Genomic DNA, 24,234 nt, shown 5'->3' on the forward strand with positions numbered 1-24,234 from the left:
TTTTGAGTAAGAGCTTTACATTGTTTCACAAATTGAAAGTAGCATTGAAATAAGCCATTCGAGTGGAAAATGAAGGGAATAAAAAAGAAAAGGGCAAAAAAACAACAACCATGGTGATGAAATATGTAATGTTGTTTATTGGGAACAGTTGCATGGGTCGTGGGAAAACGTTATTATGTAGATGATTGTGAGAATTTGTTATCTTGAGAGTAGCACAATAAAAGGCATCAATATCATTTGAGCTAGATAAATCGCTTTTCAATAAGATAACTTCAAAGTGGGCTCAGATTGAAACTCCATGCGAATCAAAGTGATTGCTACATGGGACAGTTTTGAACCACAATGCAAAGGAAGATTCACATTCTTTTGGCACTCAAATGATCTTTTCTGATTTGAATATTCCACATGCAGAATTCAGAGCATTTTATCTGGAGTTGGGATCAAACTTCCGTTGGCATCTCCACATGTACTGCTGGGAGCCAGAAACTCTAGAATTTTAATCTTGCATTTTAAATTGAGCTTCAATTATGGATATAATGGATATATATGGATACAAATATTGGTTTACTCGCCAGCATGTTGTTCCAAACCTGTATGACTGACATCTGTGGAACACAAAAAAAATGGTGCTGGTTATTGTTTTCCATGACAGTACATGATGATGTACACAATGAATCGAGACTTTTTGAGCTTCAAAAGGACACAGATTCATATTACATGTGTGCTATTTTCTGGATCATCTGAAACCATAGGATAACTTTAAGTAAGGGATAGCCTGAAAGTCGATATTCACTGAAAATCTTGACATCTACTCTAATTCTTCTTGGCGTGTCTATGATGAGTAAAGTAGCAATGTCCAGTTCATGTACAAATCGTTCTTTAGACATGTTTAGACAACTAAAATATCTTCATTTGTGTTCCTTACGGGTGTCGAATGACATGAGGGTAAGTAATTAATGACAGAAATTTCATTTTTGGGTAAACTAACCCTTTAATGTTTAAAGTCACATGTTTAATGCATAAAATAACTAATTTTACTTTCTGCCATTTATATGCTGTTGACTTATTCACATTCTTGCACATGGGGATCCAAAATAGAGCACATATTTTTCTTAGTACTGAGTTTAATTTAGGCATGATAGAACTGTTGTAAGAATTATTTATTTTGACTTCTAGAAAGTTAAACATCCAGTGTTTACCTTTTCGGTTGCAAATTTGAAGTTGAAACTGACAAACTCAGAATTGTTGATTGTTCATAGTTTATATAAAAAATAGCATGATGATGTACACAATGAATCGAGACTTTTTGAGCTTCAAAAGGACACAGATTCATATTACATGTGTGCTATTTTCTGGATCATCTGAAACCATAGGATAACTTTAAGTAAGGGATAGCCTGAAAGTCGATATTCACTGAAAATCTTGACATCTACTCTAATTCTTCTTGGCGTGTCTATGATGAGTAAAGTAGCAATGTCCAGTTCATGTACAAATCGTTCTTTAGACATGTTCAATATTTGGATTGATTCAGCTCAAAACCATTCTTGGCTGTGTTTCTCAAAAGCATTGTAAGTTTGAAAAGAAATAACATTTTAGAACCATTGCACCAATGGTCTCTACAATCAATTTCGCACACAATGCTTTTGAGAAATTCAGCCCTGAATGATTCATTCATAAATTGCGCCAATCTGCTTCTCAAGTTCTGACTCAATTACCTGGATGGGGTTTTCTCACCAAAGGAACCTTTTCATAATTTCTAGAACCAGGGGCAGAGCTAGGGGGTAGCCAAGGGTGGCCGTGGCTCACAACTGCTGTTTCTTTCTCTTTAAGACCACAACAAAAACGGGAGACTGCAACTTCACCTCAGCACCAGGCACAAGTCAAACGAGTGCGAAAATGGTACAGGTTCAGAATGAGCTTCAGCAGAACAACAGTGAATGGCGAACAGTACATATACTACAGCCTACGTCAATGTTTCTCAGCTGGTGGGTGTTTTGAGTGAGTCGCATTATGTGCAGTCAAAGAAAGAACAACAAACGTAATTCTCAGTTTTTTTCTGATGACACTTTAATTTTTTTAAAACGTGTGTGAAAGCTGGTGACACTTCTGTCAGATGCTGAGAGAAACGCATTGTCCTGATTTAGTATCTGCGGTCAGATGAGATGTTGTCAGGATATGTCAGTAAAACTCTGAAAAAATAAATAAACACACAGCCGTTACATTGTGCTCGCGGCACACACTCTTCAATATCATGCGGAAATGCAGCAAGCTGCACACGCAAAAGAAACAACGAGCATGCAACGCCGTAGGTCTGTCATCAAGTAAGAAATAACCAAAAGGCGAATCAAGTCGAAACTGAGCATGTATGTATTTGTTATATATGTGTCACGTCTCATGTTGATGTTTAATGTCATGACATTAAAGGGTTAGTTCACCCAAAAATGAAAATTCTGTCATTAATGACTTCCCCTCATGTCATTCGACACCCGTAAGACCTCCGTTCATCTTCGGAACACGAATGAAGATATTTTAGTTGAAATCCGATGGCTCAGAAAGGCCTCCATTGGCACAATGCACTGTACACTCTCAAGACCCATAAAAGGTACTAAAGACGTCGTTACAAAGTCCATCTCACTACAGTGGTTCTGCAATAACTTTATGAAGCGACGAGAATAGTTTTTGTGTGCAAAAAAAAACTAAATAATGACTTGTATAGTGATGACCGATTTCAAAACATTGCATCATGAAGCTTCGAAGCGGTTTGGATCGCCAAAGTCACATGATTTCAGCAGTTTGACACGCGATCCAAATCATGATTCGACTCGCTGATTCATAGCGCTTCGAAGCTTAATGATTTTATGTTTTGAAATCGGTCATCACTATACAAGTCGTTATTTAGGTCGTTTTTTGTGCGCAGAAAAAATTGTCGTCGCTTCATAAAGTTATTGTAGAACCACTGTAGTGAGATTAACTTTGTAACGCCGTCTTTAGTACATTTTATGGGTCTTGAGAGTGTAACGTGCATTGTGCCAATGGAGGCTTTTCTGAGCCATCGGATTTCAACTAAAATATCTTCATTTGTGTTCCTTACGGGTGTCGAATGACATGAGGGTAAGTAATTAATGACAGAAATTTCATTTTTGGGTAAACTAACCCTTTAATGTTTAAAGTCACATGTTTAATGCATAAAATAACTAATTTTACTTTCTGCCATTTATATGCTGTTGACTTATTCACATTCTTGCACATGGGGATCCAAAATAGAGCACATATTTTTCTTAGTACTGAGTTTAATTTAGGCATGATAGAACTGTTGTAAGAATTATTTATTTTGACTTCTAGAAAGTTAAACATCCAGTGTTTACCTTTTCGGTTGCAAATTTGAAGTTGAAACTGACAAACTCAGAATTGTTGATTGTTCATAGTTTATATAAAAAATTGCATGTCTCATCAATAAAGATGCAACAATGGAGAACAAGCTATTGGGGGTTTTGAGAACCAGAACCAAGCTGACTGAGCAAGTGAACTTTAGCTATATTGTGAGCCCTTTTATGTCTGGAGGTGAGGAATAATGAGGGGTTAAAAAAAAATGTATCTAATTCAATACTATCTTAAAGCTACACTGTGTGATATTTTACCCCATCTAGTGGTGAAAAGGAATATCACCATCCAGTGAATTTTTGTTTCTGTTCCTCTCAATTCCTCAAATTTAGTCCAAGATTAACATGGCTTCCAGTTCAACCTCGTCCACATTCGACACGGTGCCATCGAGTGTTAAAACGCGAAAGGCGAAGCTTGAATTTATGGGTATGTCCCTCTTTGGCTAATGTACTTTCAAGATGGAGGGGCAACATGGCGACCCGCATTCGAACCCCTTACCCATATGTATTTTCAATGGAATATTATAAACTTATGAGAATACTTTATTACTTGAAAGAAGTAAATATACATTAATGAGCACATATATTTTTGAAAGAACTAAGTGTTTTTAGCTAAGAATAAACTAAAAAAGTTACACAGTATAGCTTTAATTACAATTATTTACAAATTAACTGTCAGTTGTGTTGTAGGCACTAAAAAGTCCAGTACATTATAGTCAAAATCATTTGTATATAGAAATAATGAAGATTTATGTGCCACCCAGACTGGTTGCTGGCCCCTGCCTGGCCAACTCTATTCAAAAATCCTGGCCTAGAACTAACTCTTTTTGGCATGTTCGCACCGCAGGAGCTGGGAGCAATTTTAGTTCTAGGAACGCCTTTTGGGGGTGAACTAATTTAGCTCCTACTTCAGAGTAGGGTCTAACCCAGAACAATAGGAACTGCCAGTTATGTAAGTGTACACTGATTGGCCGAATGCACGCAAAACGCCAGCACCCGCCATTTAAAAAAAAGCTGTGTACCCACACAGATTATTGCGCATATAAATTTACTCCACGAACAAACTCTATGAACTTGGAAAACAGTAATAGATAGACCTCTTAAACTTTACGCTAAGTAGGAAATCCAACGCAACTTTGAGCAAAAGCAAATTGATTATGTATTTCTGTTCAGCTAGCGACACTGGGCATCAGCCACACGGCAAACGCTTTCTTTGTATAGTTCTTTCTAATAACATATTAGACTGAACTGTTAAACAGATTGTGAACTAATGAAGATGGAGAATGAGAGCGCTGTGTGCTCAGACTCTCACGTTCTCAGCGCCTTCAAAATAAATGTCTGCCACGTCGTCAAAATAACAACAAGTACGGCTGACATTGCGTCATTTTATAGTCTCAGCCTCGCACATCACGGCCGTTGGCTGAATGTCTGATGCATATGGCACACTTATCTGGAAACACTTCAGGAGTTTCAAAGTTGTCATCTGATTGGTTGAATTGTACACAATGTCCGCAAGGAGTGCATGTTGCGTTCCTTAATGGTCCGCCTGGAAACAAATGCCGTGATGCCAAACTCCCTCGTTGAAGAAGAACGCCATTGTGTTTACAACTGTGACAATGAGAACACTGAATTTTCAAAAGTATGTGAAGTTCGTGGCTCCATTGTTGCAGTAAACTTGCACAACGTTCTTGAATGAATAATTTATAGATGCACGCCAGTCTGTTATTGCAGGGACATCGACTTTATTTTCACGCCCATAAACATGACGAGGAATAAACAGAACAGTGATTGGTTGCGTTACATGTCAGTCAAATGTCCTCTTGGGCGGTCCTTGACCAAAGAAAGCTGCGATAGAGTCCAGACCTTCTGCCATCAGTCTGAAGGTATGGCTACGCGAGACTAGTCACTTCAGAGTTTTTACTGGCGATACGAATGCGATCAGGAAAAAGGCCCTATAGGGGAACAATTAGTTCTCGGGGAACCACCCTGGTGGCTAGTTCCTTGAACTACCCCATGCGAAAGGGGCTAAAATATAATTTGAGAGTTCGATTTTTGGTGATAAGCATCAAAGCCTCAGACCCATGTTATTGCATGGGAAGAAAAAAAAGAAATTAAGTCATACCGTTTTATAATGACATAAACTTGAGCAAATAATGACAATTTGACCCATATTTTTGGGTGCTCTGGCCACATTATCCATGTTAACTGCTCTATCTGTATTAATAGAAAAATAATAGTAATTCAAAATACTAGAGCATTTATAATAGACTAGTAGATTTTTTGCAAGCTAGTCACACAATGAGTATGAGTACTCTGGGAAACCCTCCTCTCAAGAACTCAACAGAGGAAGAAATGAAGTCAACTGGCACTTTTTCATGCCTTTAACCACAAAAGTGCGGCTGCTGATTCATTCTCCTGGTGGCACTACTGTCTGTTTTTCTCTGGAGGAAATTAGTGGCGTTATTGAGAATCCAGTATACCATTAAACCATTATCGAAGTATCCCCAGGCATTTTGACTGAGTTTCTGTCTTTGAATTGTAAGGCTAAACCTAATGACTCACTATAGAGATATAGTCTCATATTCTTGAATATGTGTTGGTTTGTATATGTGAAACCAAAGAAAGGTCTTAGGGTGGTTGTATTCTATTGCATTTGATATTCTCAGCACATCTTTAATTGCTTCTCATTTGCCTCACACCACCAACATTAGTGTTTTCATAGGCTAATGTATCTTGACCTCATACTTAGTGAAATTATTGATGAAAATGTACATGCCATACATGATCAATCATGTTTTTACGTTTTAAGCTATACATATTCCTCCTTCCTCTAGTGATGAATCTGGTATTTTAGGCTTATGTTTTATTTTGCTAATTGAACAGATGCTAAATTCAAAACAAGTGTATTGATTTAACTTTAGTGAACTGTTCACATTTGCATGTTTTAAAACAACCTCAAAAGCCAGGACGTTCATTTAACAGACAGTGCACTTTTTAAAGTGTAGGAGTAGAATTTTTGCATGAGTCAAAAATAATGTCTTTTGAAAACAAATGCATGTAGGCGGCTGTAATGATCATATTCAGTCATGTATGCTCCTACACAAAGCACTAAATATGATGTTTGATGGTTCATTGGATGGTGACGTCAGTCTGACTGTAAAGTAGACATCTGTAACCCTAGTGCACCATGGGCACGCTGGATCGGCTCTTTAGAGCATTGCCTCAAAGCCCAGAGCAGAAGTCAACTCTGAATAAATGAACAGTATGATGAGGGTATATCTGCCCACACAATGACACCAACACTTGTCCTCACAACTACTGATTCTCTCGCTTGGTTTATTACACCTCTTCATTCATTCCTCTGTTTTTCTGTATGTAAATCTCTTTTGTTCACTTCATTAACTATGTTTATGTGTGATTAATTAATCCATTGTTTTGTTGTTAGCAGGCACTAATCGAACATACAAAAATGTAATATTGTCACTGTTGAGCGAAAACTCATACATATAGTTTTTTTTTTTTTCTAATCATTACTTTTGATCACTCTTTATGTCTGTCATTGTTTTTTGTTTTTTTTTGCAAATATATAACCAATGAAAAGTCTTAAAATATTGCCTCTACCGTGAATGAAGTGCTGCATGTGTTTTGCACCTTTACTCAAGAAACAATTTATATTTGAGGAACGGAAAAGAGTGTCTTAGTGTTGCCTAAGATTCAATGACAAATGCTGTCTTAAATAGCCTATGCGAAGCAATTCATTGTTTATAACATGAGATTCTGGCCAGATGACAGACAAAAAGAGTGCCCACATAGCTACAGTAAAATGTATAACCTGTAAGTTGATAAAAGCATAATGTGATGCACTTACTTGGATGCGGCCTTTCTAATGGCAGAAAAAACAAGTCCAGCATTCGCTGGTCAAAAACCTTGTAACTCCTTTTGAGCATGATTTTGATCAAATGTTAATAATTTTATACAACCCCAAATCAGAAAAAGTTGGGACAGTATGGAAAATGCAAAAAAAAAAAAAAAAGTGATGTATAAATTTACTTTGACTTGTATTTTATTGCAGACAATATGAACACAAAATATTTAATGTTTTGTCTGGTCAACTTCATGTCATTTGTAAATGCATCCTTTCCTGTTATTCAGACCTGCAACACATTTAAAAAAAAGTTGGGACAGGAGCAATTTGGGGCTAGTAATGAGGTAAAATGGTGAAATAATGATGTGATTTGAAACAGGTGATGTCAACAGGTGATTGTAATTATGATTTGGTACAAAAGCAGCATCCAAGAAAGGTCTAATCCTTTAGGAGCAAAGATGGGCCGAGGATCGCCAGTTTGCCAACAAATACGTGAGAAAATTATTGAAATGTTTAAAAACAATGTTCCTCAAAGAAAGATAGGAAGAGATTTGGATATTTCACATTCAACAGTGCATAACATAATTAAAAGATTCAAGGAATCTGGAGGGATTTCAGTGCGTAAAGGACAAGGGCGCAAGCCTAAGCTGAACAACCGTGATCTCCGATCCCTCAGCTGCATCAAGAATCGTCATTCATCTAAAAGCGATATCACCACATGGGCTCAGGACTACTTTGGCAAACCTTTGTCAAGTACCACAATACGTAGTTACATCCACAAATGCCTGTTAAAACTGTACTGTGCCAAAAGGAAGCCCTATGTTAACAGTGTCCAGAAGCGCTGTCGACTTCTCTGGGCTCGGAGGCATCTGGGATGGACCATCACACAGTGGAAACGTGTACTGTGGTCGGATGAATCAGTATTTGAGGTATTTTTTGGGAGGAATGGACGCCGTGTGCTCCAGACCAACGAAGAAAAGGATCATCCAGACTGTTACCAGCAACAAGTCCAAAAGCCAGGGTCTGTCATGGTATGGGGTTGTGTCAGTGCCCTTGGCAAAGGTAACTTGCACTTCTGTGAAGGCACCATTAATGCTGAAAAGTACATAGAGATTTTGGAGCATAATATGCTGCCTTCAAGAAGACATCTTTTCCAGGGACGTCCATGCATATTTCAACAAGACAATGCAAAACCACATTCTGCACACATTACAAAGTCCTGGCTGCGGAGGAAGAGGGTACGGGTACTTGACTGGCCTGCCTGCAGTCCCGACCTGTCTCCAATAGAGAATGTGTGGCGCATTTTGAAGCGCAAAATGTGACAACGAAGAATGGGACAAAATTACACCTGAAAGACTTCATCACTTGGTGTCTTCAGTCCCTAAACGTCTTTTAAGTGTTGTGAAAAGGAATGGCAACATTACAAAGTGGTAAATGCTTTACTGTCCCAACTTTTTTTGAAATGTGTTGCAGGTCTGAATGACAGGAAAGGATGCATATTTACAAATGACATGAAGTTGACCAGACAAAACATGAAATATTTTGTGTTCATACTGTCTGCAATGAAATACAAGTCAAAGTAAATGTAGAAATCACTTCTTTTTTCTTTTTTTTGTGCGTTTTCCATACTGTGCCAACTTTTTCTGATTTGGGGTTGTATTAAGAGACACATGCAAGTTGTAAAGTATCGACTTTGACAACACAGTTTTTTTTCCATTTCCTGAAAAGTAGGGGTTTTGGATATACAAGGTTTTTGCCAGACAGAAATTTTCAATTAGTTCTGTCAATTATTTAAGTTTAAAAAATGATCAATTGACAGACCTTGATTTACAGTTGTAGATGTGGCATTTTATTCCAGCTTATTTCTTTATTCAGTTTACGTTTCTTCTTCTTATCACTTTATATCACCACTCTCACTCTTATTAATAAAAATGATAAACAAAAAAATATTAATAAATGACTTCTAAACAAAAACTTTCCAAATAAATAAGTAAAAAGTACTTGCGGGTGTTTCCAAAAGTAACAAATTACTATTTTTAAGTTGAAAATGCCCAATGACAGTTACGGTACACAAGTAGAATAATACAATTGTGTCTCTCTGTGTTAGTGCTGAAAGTGCTTCTAATTTCGTTTTCTTTCATATGAAAATATTGCAGCGGTATGGCTGTGTTTAAATGTTAGCAGATGCGTTAACCCAGAGGCGACAGGTGACATGACAGTGATAAATGCACTGGCCTATTTGCTCATATCTTCTTCTTAATGGATCCCCACTTTCCACAATCCCCCCGTATCTTTCTCTTTTTCTGTCTCTACATGAAATGCTGCAAGTGACAACAGCCTGGAGTATCGAGGAGCTTCTTATGGCAGTGTTTAGTTCCTCAATATTTTGTTATTGCTGCTTTCAAGTCGACTATTGACTCTTTTGTATTTAGTGTCACACTGAGGAGATTTCCGTTTAAATCATTCATACCAGATGCTTTTGTCATTTGTCATATATTTTTATCAAAACATACATGCATGTCTCAATATAGGCTTCATTCACAGTAATGGAATTCAATCACATTCAATGATGGGATCTAGGTGATCCCTAAATCTGTATAGAATTTTATGACAATAAAAAAAAAACTGAACTAAAATATAACGTACATTGTTCTTAAAGAATGTGTTCATCTCACCCTGAAGGAATTATTTTTTTTTTTTCTCAACTGTGAGTTAATCTAATATATCATCATTTTTACACCGCTTCTTTAGACCTCCTATGTAAATATGTAACCTTAGTAGAAGGATTTAATACATTGTTTTCTAAAACTGTAGATTTTATAATTTAAATTGGTGTACTGGCTGAACATTCTTTTCCCGTCAAACACAAAAGGACATATTCAGACTTACATTTCAGTCTGTTCTACAAATCTATTGCATGATTTTAGAAGAATTGCAATATGGCACATGAGTCTTATGGTTTTCTTTTTAAATCATTGTATAATACTACCATTGCATTTATTTAATTGTTATTGTATGGAAAAGAGCAACATGGACATTCAGCTGAATTACTCCTTTTGTGTTCCATAGGGGAAAATAAGAAAATGTAATTGTGTTTATAGCGACTCAAGGTTGATGATAATGAAATTAGTTCACCTAATGTTTGTATGAAATTTCTCTTTAAAACTCTGGAAGATTTCATCTATCAAAACCCTGGAGTAGGAGAAGTTTTGAAGCTTTCAAGGCTGGAAACTTTAGTCTTTCATCGAAAATGCATCTATTCTGCACATTCATCTACCACAGATGAATGAAGGTTTTGTTTGTGCTACATCTAGAGTGGTTTTACTCCAGAGAGCAGGAGATGTCATTATGACTCTGTGTTAGAATGCTTCAGTGCTCTTTTCATTGACCCATTGAATCTCTTATCACTTATTGTCAAGTTTTCTTTTCATTCGTCTGCTTTGACCTTATGGATTTTTCCTTGTCTTCTGGCTATTTTCTATCTGACCTTTTCCCTTCTAAGATTGTATTTATTTATATGTTTTAAATAAAAAGTCAGTGGTGGTCTGTGTGGTTTGTATTCATGCATTTCCAGTATGATAAAGCATTACTTCTAAAAGCCATAGTTTTGGAGTATCCAGTGATACAGCTTTGTGAAAGCGGAGCTTGAAAGGTCCATTGTCTGCTTGTTTGTCATCTTATTTTTTCTGTCTTTTTCAGAGTTATATCCACGGCAGCAGTCAAGCTCAATTTGTGGCTGAATCGCACATTATTCTTCTGCTGAATATCCTTTCACAGAAAACCTCCCTCTGCACAATGGACCTGTCACATTGTTCTGTTAATGAAGTGAACCGTAATAACCCACTGACTTCATAAAGATCTGTTCATCTTTCTGGTAACTTTTGAAAATGTAGAAACGTTGAAGATTTTTTTTGTATAGAAAAAGATGTTTTGTGTTCATTTTGTCAACAAAAATTCTAGATTATTTTGTAACAAAAATGAAAACATTTTTATTTACACATACTTCTGACAACAAATATGACCAGACAAAAATAAAACCATAGTAAGAGTTGTATGCACTACTGTTCAAATATTTGAGGTCAGTGAGATACTGGATTATATATAGAAGTTAACCATATATATACATATGTATGTCGTTCTCTGGGTGAACTTCTCCTGTAATTACGTGGGTTTGTTGACTGGGCCTGAGTGGGCAGACTGACGGAGACCCTCTGCTAACATCAGGCTCAGCTGCTGGAGGAGAGAGGAGCTTCTGGCTGCTGGCAGAACACCTCGTGTTTGTCTTTCTTCCTCTTGCAGACACCTAGCTTTCCCCCCAGGCTAGAGGAGACCTCCCAGCCGAGTGACGTGTGCTCAGAGTTGAAAAGTGTTCTCAGTAATTGAAATTTCCAGGTGTGCTAGAGCTATGCATTGCCAGCCCAATCTTTAGTTTTACAGGTACTCCGTAAGCATAATATCATGTCCTGGCTGTTTATTGTGCAAACCAACCACATCCATGCCACTAGTCATTCCTTGACTTCCATCTCAGATGCGGCCATCACCATGGGAATGGTCCTTCTGAATGAAGCAGCCACCTCTAAGGGAGACGTGGGTAAACGAAGGAGTAAGTTTCTTTCTTTCATATTACTGTTGTGTTCAGAATACATGCATGTCTCATTGAAGAAGGGACTACAGCCATATCTAGGAACTAAAATATCTTCGAGACTTGGAAGGACAATAACCATCTAGCAATGTTCTACCACATGATATTTCTGAATTCATTCTATTCATGCTGATTTGGTGCTCTAACAAGTGCCGATCCTCCCTATACGCAAAGTATGCAAGTTGCGTTGGGCCCCTGAACCACCAGGGGGCTCCCTTGCTCTCCAGAAGTATGTAGGGGTATATTTTAGTTTCGTTTTTTCTGCTTTTTGTTCCTGTCCTTTAAAGAGGTGTGCTGTCAACATACGTAACATCCAAATCAGTCGAATCATGTATCATCACGTGTAAAAGCGTATTGAGCTGCGAAAGAGACTCTGTTTAACTTTCTGTCGGCACGATCTGAGATGGAGAGAAACACGGACAAGTACAGGCTAATGTGGGCTTCGGTGTGCGCTTAAACATACAAAATGTGTCAAAATGTCCATCTTGGGGACTTTTTTTAACTTAACGCATTATGTCTTCAGTGAACATAAGCAGCTGGGAAAGTAATCGAATGCTTGTCTGTGCATTTGGTCTTAAAGGGACAGCAGCCTAACAAACCTGCTGCGCTCTGTCATTTATTGTTGATCAAACAACAAAAAGTAAACGAGAGAATCATTCACTGCTCTTTACTGAATAACATAAGTATAACTTTAATAAGAATCAATGGGTAATTTTGGGGTTTTTATGAACGCACTGACAGGTGCCCCTGGACAAAGTTTTGCTTAGGGCCCCCAGAAGCTGGCACTAGCATTTCTGAATATTATCAGTGTATTTAAAATGTCAAAAGATTATATTTTATTAAATTACAAAAGATTTATATTTCAAATAAATGCTGTTCTTTTGAACTTTCTATTCAGCAAAGAATCCTGAAAAAAAATGTGTATGTAAAATATTAAGCAGCACAACTGTTTTAACTGATGATAAAAAGTTTTTCTTGCCAATAAAACCTTCATATTACAATGATTTCTGAAGGATCATGTGACACTGAAGACTGGAGTAATGGCTGCTGAAAAGTTTTGCCATCACATGAATAAATTACATTTTAAAATATATTACAATTGAAAACAGTTATTTTAAATCAAAATAATATATCACAATATTAAATTTTTTTCTTGTTTTTTTAATCAAATCATGAAAAATAAAAAATCTTAATTATTCCAATATTTTGACTGGAGGTGTGTGTTTCAGTAGTTGAAGATCATTAAGATCATTAAGGCCTAGTCCACACGTACACGGGTATTTTTATAACCGGAGTTTTTCCTCCTCCGTTTAAAAAAAACAATCGCGTCCACACAAGCACGGTTTAAAAAAAATCTCCGTCCACATGAAAACGCAAAACCGCGCTATGATTGGCTGCCTGATTTCCACATGGGTCCCATCCACAGAGGGATGCTATGGGCTCAGTGAAACCTTTCTACAAGTTTACTTTGGACTCAGTGACAGGTAACTGTACACATGGGCAGGGCCCAAGTGGACTGAAGCTTCACACACTATCCTTACTATTTTGTATTATTGCATTCTGGCGCCTCTGTTCTGCAATACAATGAGATAACTGCACATGTATCTGTATACATGTGATAAGCGCTGTTAGCAGAGTTATTAAAAGCTACGTCCGCCATTGCATAGACTCGACTTGTGTAAACAAAAGCGATAACGGCGCACAAACTGACGTCAAACAAAGGAGAGAACGGCGCACATTTTGACTTAACAAGCCTAAATCTCCGGTTTCACCATCCACACGACAACGCTGTAACCGGAGTTTCTAAAAAACTTAACCCTGGCCAGAGTTTTCAAAAAAGTCCGGTTTCAGTATCCGGATACTGCGTTTGCGTGTGGACGAACAGCCAAACCGCATAGAAAAAGCTGCGGTTTTGAAAATACCCGTGTTCGTGTGGACAGGGCCTAAGACTTGGAAACTTTTTCCTAGATCCATACTTTTAATCTTATGATATGATAATACATAATATTTTATCACATTTTTAAAACTATTATAATCCAAGCAATGAAACAATCATAAACCATTTAGATATTTAATTTGTGAAAAATATATAATTGCTTCTTTCCAACGGATGTGTCATTTCCACCACACTGATATTTTGCTTCAATTGTTTGTGAAGTTAGTGTAATTGGTTACCATGGAAAGAGAGTCTGTAAAGAGCGTACTTGAAATTAAATGAGACGTTTGATGTGTGAAGAAAACAACGAGATATCAAAGTAAATATCACTGACCAGAATATATTTATTTCCAATCAAACAGTATTTATTTTTCCAAATTATGCTAAAAGTGCGACAAGGACAAAGAAGTATGCCAATTTATTAAAAAAATAAACACCCGAATCATTTCCACAACAGAATAGGTACATCATTCGAGATGGTAGGCTGAGTGTGAATAGTGTTTTATTTCCTAAAAGTCCATGGGGCTAAAAGTGCACAGTTGAATAAACACCCTGTATGCCCTGCCAACCCCCCACAACCTCAGCATCTTGGGTTCTTGAGTTTTCCAAGGACAAGCACCACTCACAGTGTGAAAAAAAGTATCTTATTTCTATGATTCTGTCAAAAAGAGCATGTTAAATATGTTGAAAAAAATTCTATTAGTTAAACGCTTTTCATAGTCATGGTTTCAGTATCCTATAAGAGGCATAAAAGCATCAAAAGCTGCATATTTTTTTCCTTTGCATATTGATATTGTGTGTGTGTGCATGTATATTTTATTGTGTTGTGTTTGGCTGGTGATAGCTGTGAGCATGAGTCTGCATCTTGCCTATGAGTGTGTGTGGCCCTGTATATCACCTCCAGCTTGAGTCTCTGTCCCACTTACAAGTTTGCCTTACATGACTTGTCTTTTTTCCTCTGAGCTTCTCACATCAAACTCGTTCTCACTCCCCCTCTTGAAGTGCTTCTCAGGGGTTCCCACAAAGACAAGCATCGCTTCCAGACTGTAATAGACGAATAGCTTTCCATGTATTATCACTGCATTAGCTGTGGAGACCACTTAATGTGATGGCCTCCATCCCACCTCCAAAGAGTCATCCCCAGCTTTGATATGCTAATGGCATGAATTATAGGTAATATGTAAATGCTGAGTTATGTAAATGACGAGTTATTTTTGGCTTGGTTTCCAACTCACCTCCATGACAAACAAGGGGAGTGCTTTTTGTTTCTGATTTTAGACTGCTCAGAAAGAGAAGTGCTCTCTTTATGCAATACGCTGGGAGACAAATGCTTGTAATTACTGAGATGTGTGTTTCAGCAGAAGTGTATAATTGTGGTAATTGCAATTTGTGTTTGTGTGGGTGATCGTGTGTAAGGCAGGAGTTTCTGCAGTCATGAATATGTAGCACCATTAAAATGTCGTGTACACGTCATTTTTAACCCTACTTGTGTTATTAACACCTGCTAAATACCTCTCAAACACACAAACCAGTTTTAATTGAGATGAAAATAGAAGCAATTCTGTTTTAGAATTAGTCTGTTTGTTAAACAGTATTACCTAATTGAACCTTTGAAAACAGTTAATAGAATTGTATCTTAGAGTGTATTCCTCTTATATGAAACAGCACCATACGCATAGATTTTAACATGACAGGCTGCCATACAACTGTAACAGGCTACCAGTTCTTTCAAGTTTGTAGTTTTTTCTATATAAGTGATTTTTATTTTATTTATTTTTAGAACCACTTGACCACAGCTCTTCGTATTATTCCTTCAAAATGTATTTTATCTTCTCTAATTTCCAAAACGATTTTTTTTAGATAATTTCTTTCTTACATTTGATAACTATTTAGTTTTTGTATTTGCCTTTTTGAAAGCGCTTAAAGGGATATTTCACACATAAATTAAAATTCTGTTGTTCCAAACCTAAATGAATTTTGAAAAATATGGTTAAACAAACAGTTGATGGACTATGGAAGCTTCTTTCTGCCACAGAATAAAAGATTTTAAAAGATAATTGCGACTTTTTATTTCACAATTGTTTAAATCTTGCAATTCTGACTTTTTTTCTCAGAATTGCACGATATTAAGTCAGAATTGCGTGATATAAAGTCAGAATTGCGAGGTATAAAGTCAGAATTGCGTGATATTAAGTCTGAATTGCGAGGTATTAAATCAAAATTGTCTGATATTAAGTCAGAATTGCATGATATTAAAGGGGTGGTAAACCACGATTTCACTATCCTAACTTTAGCTAGCATGTAATGTTGCTGCTTGAGCATAAACAACATCTGCAAAGCTACAACGTTCAAAGTTTAAAGCAAAGGGAGATATTTGCTTTTAAAGAAATCAATTTCTAAGGAATACAGCAAACGGCCGGTAGGCGACTACAGACATTCCTCCAGGGTTGGTGACATCACCAGCCTCAATATTTACTTAAACTCCTCCTCCGAGAATAATAAATAAGGGGGGACGAGGCCATTTTGTATCGCGGCGCTGTTGTGGTTAGTAGGCTGGAGTGGTGTTGCTGCAATGCCGACGAAGCGCTGTTATTTTCATCCGGATTGCAGGTCTGGGGTACTTGCTTTGTTCAGCCTTCCTAGGGACGGGGGTGCGTTGCAGAGCGTTTAACATACAGCATGTTATATGCACATGTGTGTATGAGACAGAGGGGAACAAGTCGCAGATGCTGCCCATCATAAATCACGAGACAGACAGGGGTCGGAGGAGAAGACTGGAAAATGTGACATAATGGACAATATTCATCTGTATTTGCAATTCATGAGCCGCGGTTCATGCACGACGGGCTCGCGGCTCCCGCGGCACATTTCATGGAGGAAAGCTTCCACAATCTTCACGAGTTCAATGCAGGATTCACACAACATCAGCTGCGCGAGACACATACTGCCAGTGTGAATCATGCACGACGCGCGCGCAGCTCCCGCTGCACGTTTCACAGAGGAATTAGCTTCCACAATATTCGCGAGTTCAATGCAGGATTCGCACAACGGCTTATCCTGAAAGCTGGATTTACAAACAGAAGCTGTTTACGGGCTACAACCTGTAAGTCTGATTTATTTTTCATCTATGTGTTTTCCTGTAATATTTTAATTGTACATTGTAGCAAGGAAGTAAACAGATGACAACGCTGTTCTGCAAACCAGTCTGTTAAATGCTCATTCATACTTAACGTTATCCGACGAACACCTAACGTTACAAACACTAATGTTAAAATCTCAACAGCGAACTTGGCATTAGTGTAAATTATTCTTTGATTAGAGCTTTTATGTATTGTTTATCTACAGGCATGCTAAACATGGTTCTGTGTGTGATGTGGCTACTAGCAAAGCCAATGTTTAGTGTTCGTTTTGGGTTAATAGTTCTTGCGACAGATATTTGGCTATAATCGTTCTAAAAATACAAAAGTAACAGTGCCATTCAGTAGCGATCACTATAGATCCGCAGTCTTTACTCTTGATGAATGAACAGGTTCTGCTCGATCATCTTCACTAAAATATTCTGGGTCTAATTCGGGCTCAGATTAGTATGGTTTTATTGACGCCATTATTTCTAATACTACCCAAAGCACAGTCTACCGGTAAGGTAAGGGGCGTGACGTTTCCGACAAACGTGCACTGCGGTTAGCGAATCACAACACACTGGGCCAGCTAACCAATCTGAGCCCACTTTTTTGAGGGACTGGCTTCATACAACCCGGAAACCATCAGACCTTTTTACAAGGAGGGACAGAGCAGTGTAGAATAAAGGTCAAATATATGAAAAATAATGCAATTTTTTTTAAAACGAAGCATGAACATGTTACAGTGCACCCCACAAACACAATCAAGCCTTCGAAAGAATGTGTTTTACCACCCCTTTAAGTCAGAATTGTGAGGTATAAAGTCAGAATTGTGAGGTATAAAGTCAGAATTGCGAGGTATAAAGTCAGAATTGCGTGATATTAAGTCAGAATTGCGTGATATTAAGTCAGAATTGCGTGATATTAAGTCAGAATTGCATGATATTAAGTCAGAATTGCGTGATATTAAGTCAGAATTGTGAGGTATTAAGTCAAAATTGTGAGGTATTAAGTCAAAATTGTCTGATATTAAGTCAGAATTGCATGATATTAAGTCAGAATTGCGTGATATTAAGTCAGAATTGTGAGGTATTAAGTCAAAATTGTGAGGTATTAAGTCAAAATTGTCTGATATTAAGTCAGAATTGCATGATATTAAGTCAGAATTGCGAGGTATAATGTCAGATCTGCAAGGTATAAAGTCAGAATTGCGTGATATTAAGTCAGAATTGTGAGGTATTAAGTAAACATTGTCTGATATTAAGTCAGAATTGCATGATATTAAGTCAGAATTGCGAGGTATAAAGTCAGATCTGCAAGGTATAAAGTGAGAATTGCGTGATATTAAGTCAGAATTGCGAGTTACAAAGTTAGAATTGCGAGTTATTAAGTGAGAATTGCGAGATATTAAGTGAGAATTGCGAGATATTAAGTCAGAATTGTGAGATATTAAGTGAGAATTGCGAGATATTAAGTCAGAATTGCGAGATATTAAGAGAGAATTGCGAGATATTAAGTGAGAATTGTGAGATATTTAGTCAGAATTGCGAGATATTTAGTCAGAGTTGCGAGATATTAAGTGAGAATTGCGAGATATTAAGTGAGAATGGCGAGATATTAAGTGAGAATGGCGAGATATTAAGTGAGAATTGCGAGATATTAAGTGAGAATTGCAAGATATTAAGTCAGAATTGAGAGGTATAAAGTCAGAATTGCGCGATATTAAGTCAGAATTGAGAGGTATAGTCAGAATTGCGCGATATAAGATCAGAATTGAGGTATAAAGTTAGAATTGCATGATATAAGATCAGAATTGCTTGATATAGTCAGAATTGTGATATAAACTTGCAATTCTGACTTTTTTATATCTCACAATTCTGACTTTATAACTCGCAACTTCTTTTCTCAGAATTGAGATATAAACTCACAATTGTGAATTATAAAATCCAATTCTTAGAGTTTACATTTTTCTCAGAATTGCGAGTTTAAATCTCACAATTATGACTTTATATCTAGCAATTGTGTGTTATAAAGTCAGAATTGCGAGATATAAACTCTTTATGTGAGATAAAAAGATGCAATTACCTTTTTTTTTTTTTTTATTCTGTGGTGCAAACAAGCTTCCATAATGGCCCCATTGACTTCCATAGAATTTTTTTCCCCATACTATGGAAGTCAATGCGGCCCATCAACTGTTTGGTTACCGACATTCTTCAAAATGTCTTCTTTTGTGTTCAGCAGAAGAAAGGAATTCATACAGGTTTGGAACAATTTGATGGTGAGTAAATGACAGCAGAATATTCATTTTAATGCAACACTCTGAATTACCATTCATCTTTTGCACAGTGATTGATTTGGTCTTTTCTTTCAATTATAAATCCGTTCGATTCATATCTGGTAATCTTCAAATATGGCTTTTAAATAGCTAATTATGTTGGCATGATTAAATTAAAATGCTAAAAGTCTAACTAATTGCAGTGTGTTACAGTAGTGTGCAATATTTAAAACATATTAAATGTTCATTAATTCAGTTTTTAATTCTCATTTAACCTTTTTTAAAAGCGCTGTAGTGGATTGGATTGGGTTACTTACAGGATACTGAACCGAATAGTTGTGAATCGATTCATTCTGAATATGCAGAAATTCACAGCCCTTTTCTATAGCCATCGTTATACTGCAAAGACAGTCGCATTATGTGATTCTCATGCATTTGCAATATTTAAAGCAGATCTGATCTGGCATTTCATTTACACTAAACCAAAGTCTAAATCCTAAGCTCTGGTATTTCCTCCAGGAAATGCAAATCTAGTGTTTCACAGTAAGATGTTTTATATAAGATTAGACTTGATCTAGACAGGTGAAAGGGTTGAAATGATTCATATCCTTCATAAAGCTCACATTTACAGGTGCTTTGGCGACACGTAACTTCTTGACTTCCTCTCTCCAGAGGTTGTGTCTCACATTTTCACCTACGCCACCCAAATTTGCCGCGGCCATCATCTGCCACGCCAGGGCCACGGCACGGGGTCAGAGGTTACGTTAGCGCAGCGGATAATTAAACCGGTGGTGGCACCTCGTCGGCCCAGCTCTGGGCTTTTCCTACACCTGTCACTGTTAATTGACCATTATGCATATATGAATCTTCATTATTATAATCTCATCAGTCAGTCTTAGAAATGTTTGGGGAGGAGAGAGGTCATTTTACAATGAAAGAGACTTATATTATTCGTAGAGGGGGGGAAGAGAGGAGGGTTGCGTGCCCATCTTGAAGCACTCCCTCTGGGGTGTGAAGAGAGGAGGAAGACCCTGCAGCTAAGGCAGATGTTTACTCTGTGGGCACTGCTGGGTGACCCTCTGTCAGCCACTGGAGGTACATGAGAAAGGCACAGTGACTAATTTATGTGATGGGGTTAGTGTAATAAGTTCTGACTGGTGAGATACGTGCATGTGTGTCATCATGCATATGCATGCATATATATATATATATATATATATATATATATATATATATATATATATATATATATATATATATATATATATATATATATATATATATATATATATATATATATATATATATATATATATATATATATATATATATACATACATACATACATACATGTTATAAAGATGGACTTATTCAAAGGGATATGGTGTCTGTATTAATCTGTGTATGCTTCTGTAATTTGTCTTACACTTTGTATTTGCTGTGTAGTTATGCATCAGTAGCCAAATCAGCCGCGTCTTATTCAAATCTATAGAAAAAGTGTATTCTGTTGTTTTGTGTGTCTACGTGGGGTTGGCCTCACCTCTGTCTTGCTTTATTACAATAAGCCGTGGGTTACAGGGGAGGCAATTAGATTGGACAGGAACAGCACATTGCAATATGACAAAACTAGTTACTGAAGCTGTCTGAACACAACTATTTTTAAAGGGTTAGTTCACCCAAAAAGGAAAAATAGCCCATGATTTACTCACCCTCAAGTCATCCTAGGTGTATATGACATTCTTCTTTCAGACGAATACAAACGGAGTTACGGTATATTAAAAATGTCCTGGCTCTTCCAAGCATTATAATGGCAGTAAATTGCCTCGTTTAAGTCCATAAAAGTGCATCTATCCATCATTGAACTACTCCACACGGCTCCGCAGGGTTAATAAAGTAAAAAAAATCCATATTTAAAACTGTATAGACTAAAATAATCAACATCCATTGGAAAGCCATACACAATTCGACTTTTGGTTTGGTCTATCCTCTGTGCTTCTGGGTTCGTCAATACGCATGTGTCAAGGGTTCGAGTGTCAAGGGTTACTCTTTCGCCGTAAATCGATGCGTACGGCAATCCACCGGAAGTTAGTTATTTTAGTCTATAAAGTTTTAAATATGGATATTTTTCTTACACAAACGCGCTACTTCGCTTCAGAAGGCCTGAAACGTGCGTGCGTGTTTGTAAGTAGTCTCTTATGCTCACAGTAAAAAATACAGTAAAAACAGCAATCTTGTGAAATATTACTACATTTTAAAATAAATGTTTTCGATTTTAATGTATTTTATAATGTCATTTATTTTTTAGCAGCCATTACTCCAGTATTCAGTGTCACATTATCCTTCAAAAATCAAACAAATAATGTTGATTTGGTGCTTAATAAGTATTTCTTATTATTATCATTGTTGGAAAGTTGTGCTGCTTATTATCTGTGTAAATTGTGATTCATATTTTTTCAGGATTCTTTGATGAATAGAAAGATAAAAAGGGACAGCATTTCTCTCAAATATAAATCTTTTGTAACATTATAAATGATTTTACTGTCACTTTTGATCAATTTAGTGTGTCCTTGAAAAAATAAATGTATTAATGTAAAAACAAATTCAAAGTTTTGAACGGCAGTATAGGCTATATATATTTGGAATTTGCAGCAAAGCTAATTTGCATATGAAAATATGAACGCATTTTTTGCCACAGGGGTTTGCCTGAACATTTATTGAGTACAATTTTTGCAATTCTAAAACAGCCTATATGTCAATATTTAAACCAATGCATTTCCATTTAAAATAAAGTAGGATACAGAGTTTCCCATTTCACCATTTCTGAAGTCCACTCTTAAACTTAAAGCTAATTGGTTCATGGTTAGTGAACATTCTGTGGGATGTGCAGCCTCAATGTTAACAATGTAGTGAAGCTCACCCTAGCATCATAGGTCACTTCCAGAACAGACTCTATAATGTGACACAAAGTAGAAATCTTTCCAATGGAAATTTTATAAGAATAACCTCACTGCTAATGCCTCTACAAAAGCATCTGCTGATGGGAAATGGTGAGGCTTTGTGACTGGATATATTTAAAGAACTATATATTTTCACTTAACTATATATTTCCACTTTTCACGCAAGCAGAAAACATTCCAGCACATAAAGGCAGTCAGCTTGTATGCAGGTCCTTGCCTAACTGAAGAAAATACTCAGTTTGTTTCCACAAGTCATAACAACACACTGTAAAATGCTTGAGTAATGCAACACCGTGTGAGACTATAATGGATATTGACTTTTTCCAACAAGGTTGGAGGACCCAACCTATATGCAGAAAAATCCTGTTCACTGCCCTCCAACAGTCTGTTTTTGTTGTTTTGCTCAATACACAAAATACTCAATAAAAATTGATAGGGCTCACATAATTAACTGAATTAAGTTAAAGTGTGTAATTGCAGAAATTATGATTATTTCCAAACAAGTCACACCATTGGTTGAGACAGCAGATGACAATTACTGTAACTTATAATTGAAGTCTTATAATGATTGCTTCATAAACTTTAAAGTGCATTCCTGTCAACAACTTACTGTTTAACACTTGATGAGCAAAAATGATATTCTTTAATGCTACAGATGCTGTCGGTAGAATTTATCTCAGAATGTTCCTTAACATACTAAGAGATTGAATACATTTGGGACAGACAGTTTAGAGGGAATAGCCCATTATACAGCATTAAACACATTTGTAACAAAAGCAGATGGAGAATCTTATTAGGCTCATCATCATAAAAATTATATTTAACGCATAGCCAAAGGCAAACTATTGTATGCTGGGCCATTAGGAAGAAGATAAAACATTCACTAGTAAAAACTAGTGCAAAAGCTAGTGAAGGGTGACAGTTTTGATGTTTTTGTTATGAATGATTAGTCCAGAAAGCCGATGTGTATTAAAAAGATAAAAACAAAAGTAAAAGGATGTGCTTTAAAACCGTTCGCAACAGGAAGCTGTTGGACAGCAGATAGGTGGTCCAGATGTTTGGTGCATCAACCAGAAAGCAGCAATATAATAAACCTGCATTTATGGTCATAAACAGGAGCATATACAGTCTGTATTGTTCTCCATAGACAATGGAGAAAATAGTAATACACTCACTATAGAAAATGCTGGGTTAAAAACAACCCATGTTGGGTTGAAAATGGACAAACCCAGCAATTGGGTTGTTTTAACCCAGCGGTTGGGTTAAATGTTTGCCCAACCTGCTGGGTGGTTTTATTTAACTCAATTGTTTAACAATTACTGTATTGCTTGCTTAAAATGAACCCAAAGTATGTTGGAAATTAACATTTATTAATATGTTTAATAAATGAACATTATTAATACATTATTAATATGATTATTATTGTTGCCTCTAGTAAAAATGTGTCTGATTTTTGGGTTCATTTTAAGCCAGCCATATAGTGATTTTTAAACAATAGGTGGGTTAAATAAAACTGCCCAGCACGTTGGGCAAACATTTAACCCAACCGCTGGGTTTGTCCATTTTCAACCCAACTTGGGTTGTTTTTAACCCAGCATTTTTTTAGAGTGCTGTACACTGAGTAATGATGTTCCCAATTTTAAGCAGAACTATCAAGTTTTGAGTTTGTAGTACTCATGCATGTTAGTTGATCATAACTATGTTAACAATAGCATGGTATAGCACTTACTGAATGAGTACAGCAACTTAAAACATGTAACTTAGCTGTTCTCAAACCAAGCAGCATGCGCCACTTGTCACCATGATGCTAACTCTCCAAAAACCCACATTAACAGAAACTCTCCTAAATTAGCATAACAAAACATTAATCACTGCTAAATCTCCCTTAAATCTTGCACAACAAACATTATATAACACTTCATTTTAGCGATTACTCTCCTTTTGAGTGCCATGGGCAAAGCATGCTGGGAAATAAAAATCCCAGAGCAGTTTCAGTTAAACTTTAGTTGGTCTGAATTAAAGGAAATTAGTTCATACAGCTCAAAACAATGAAACTTGAA

General features: G+C 36.7%; 1 protein-coding gene across 1 annotated transcript in view; it reads left to right on the forward strand.

The window, feature by feature from the left end:
* The window catches only part of tusc3 (tumor suppressor candidate 3), a gene marked incomplete at both ends in the record, with an annotated part of 122,753 nt that overhangs the window by 89,985 nt on the left and 8,534 nt on the right, over window positions 1–24,234 (forward strand). Inside the window, 2 exons of the mRNA XM_079813141.1 lie at window positions 10,945–11,008; window positions 11,774–11,848. Of these exons, the coding sequence (XP_079669267.1) occupies window positions 10,945–11,008; window positions 11,774–11,848 (139 nt within the window). The remainder of the gene's footprint in view (window positions 1–10,944; window positions 11,009–11,773; window positions 11,849–24,234) is intronic.

The sequence above is a fragment of the Gobio gobio genome (genome assembly GCF_949357685.1).
Source record: "Gobio gobio genome assembly, chromosome: 3".
Classification (NCBI taxonomy): domain Eukaryota; kingdom Metazoa; phylum Chordata; class Actinopteri; order Cypriniformes; family Gobionidae; genus Gobio; species Gobio gobio.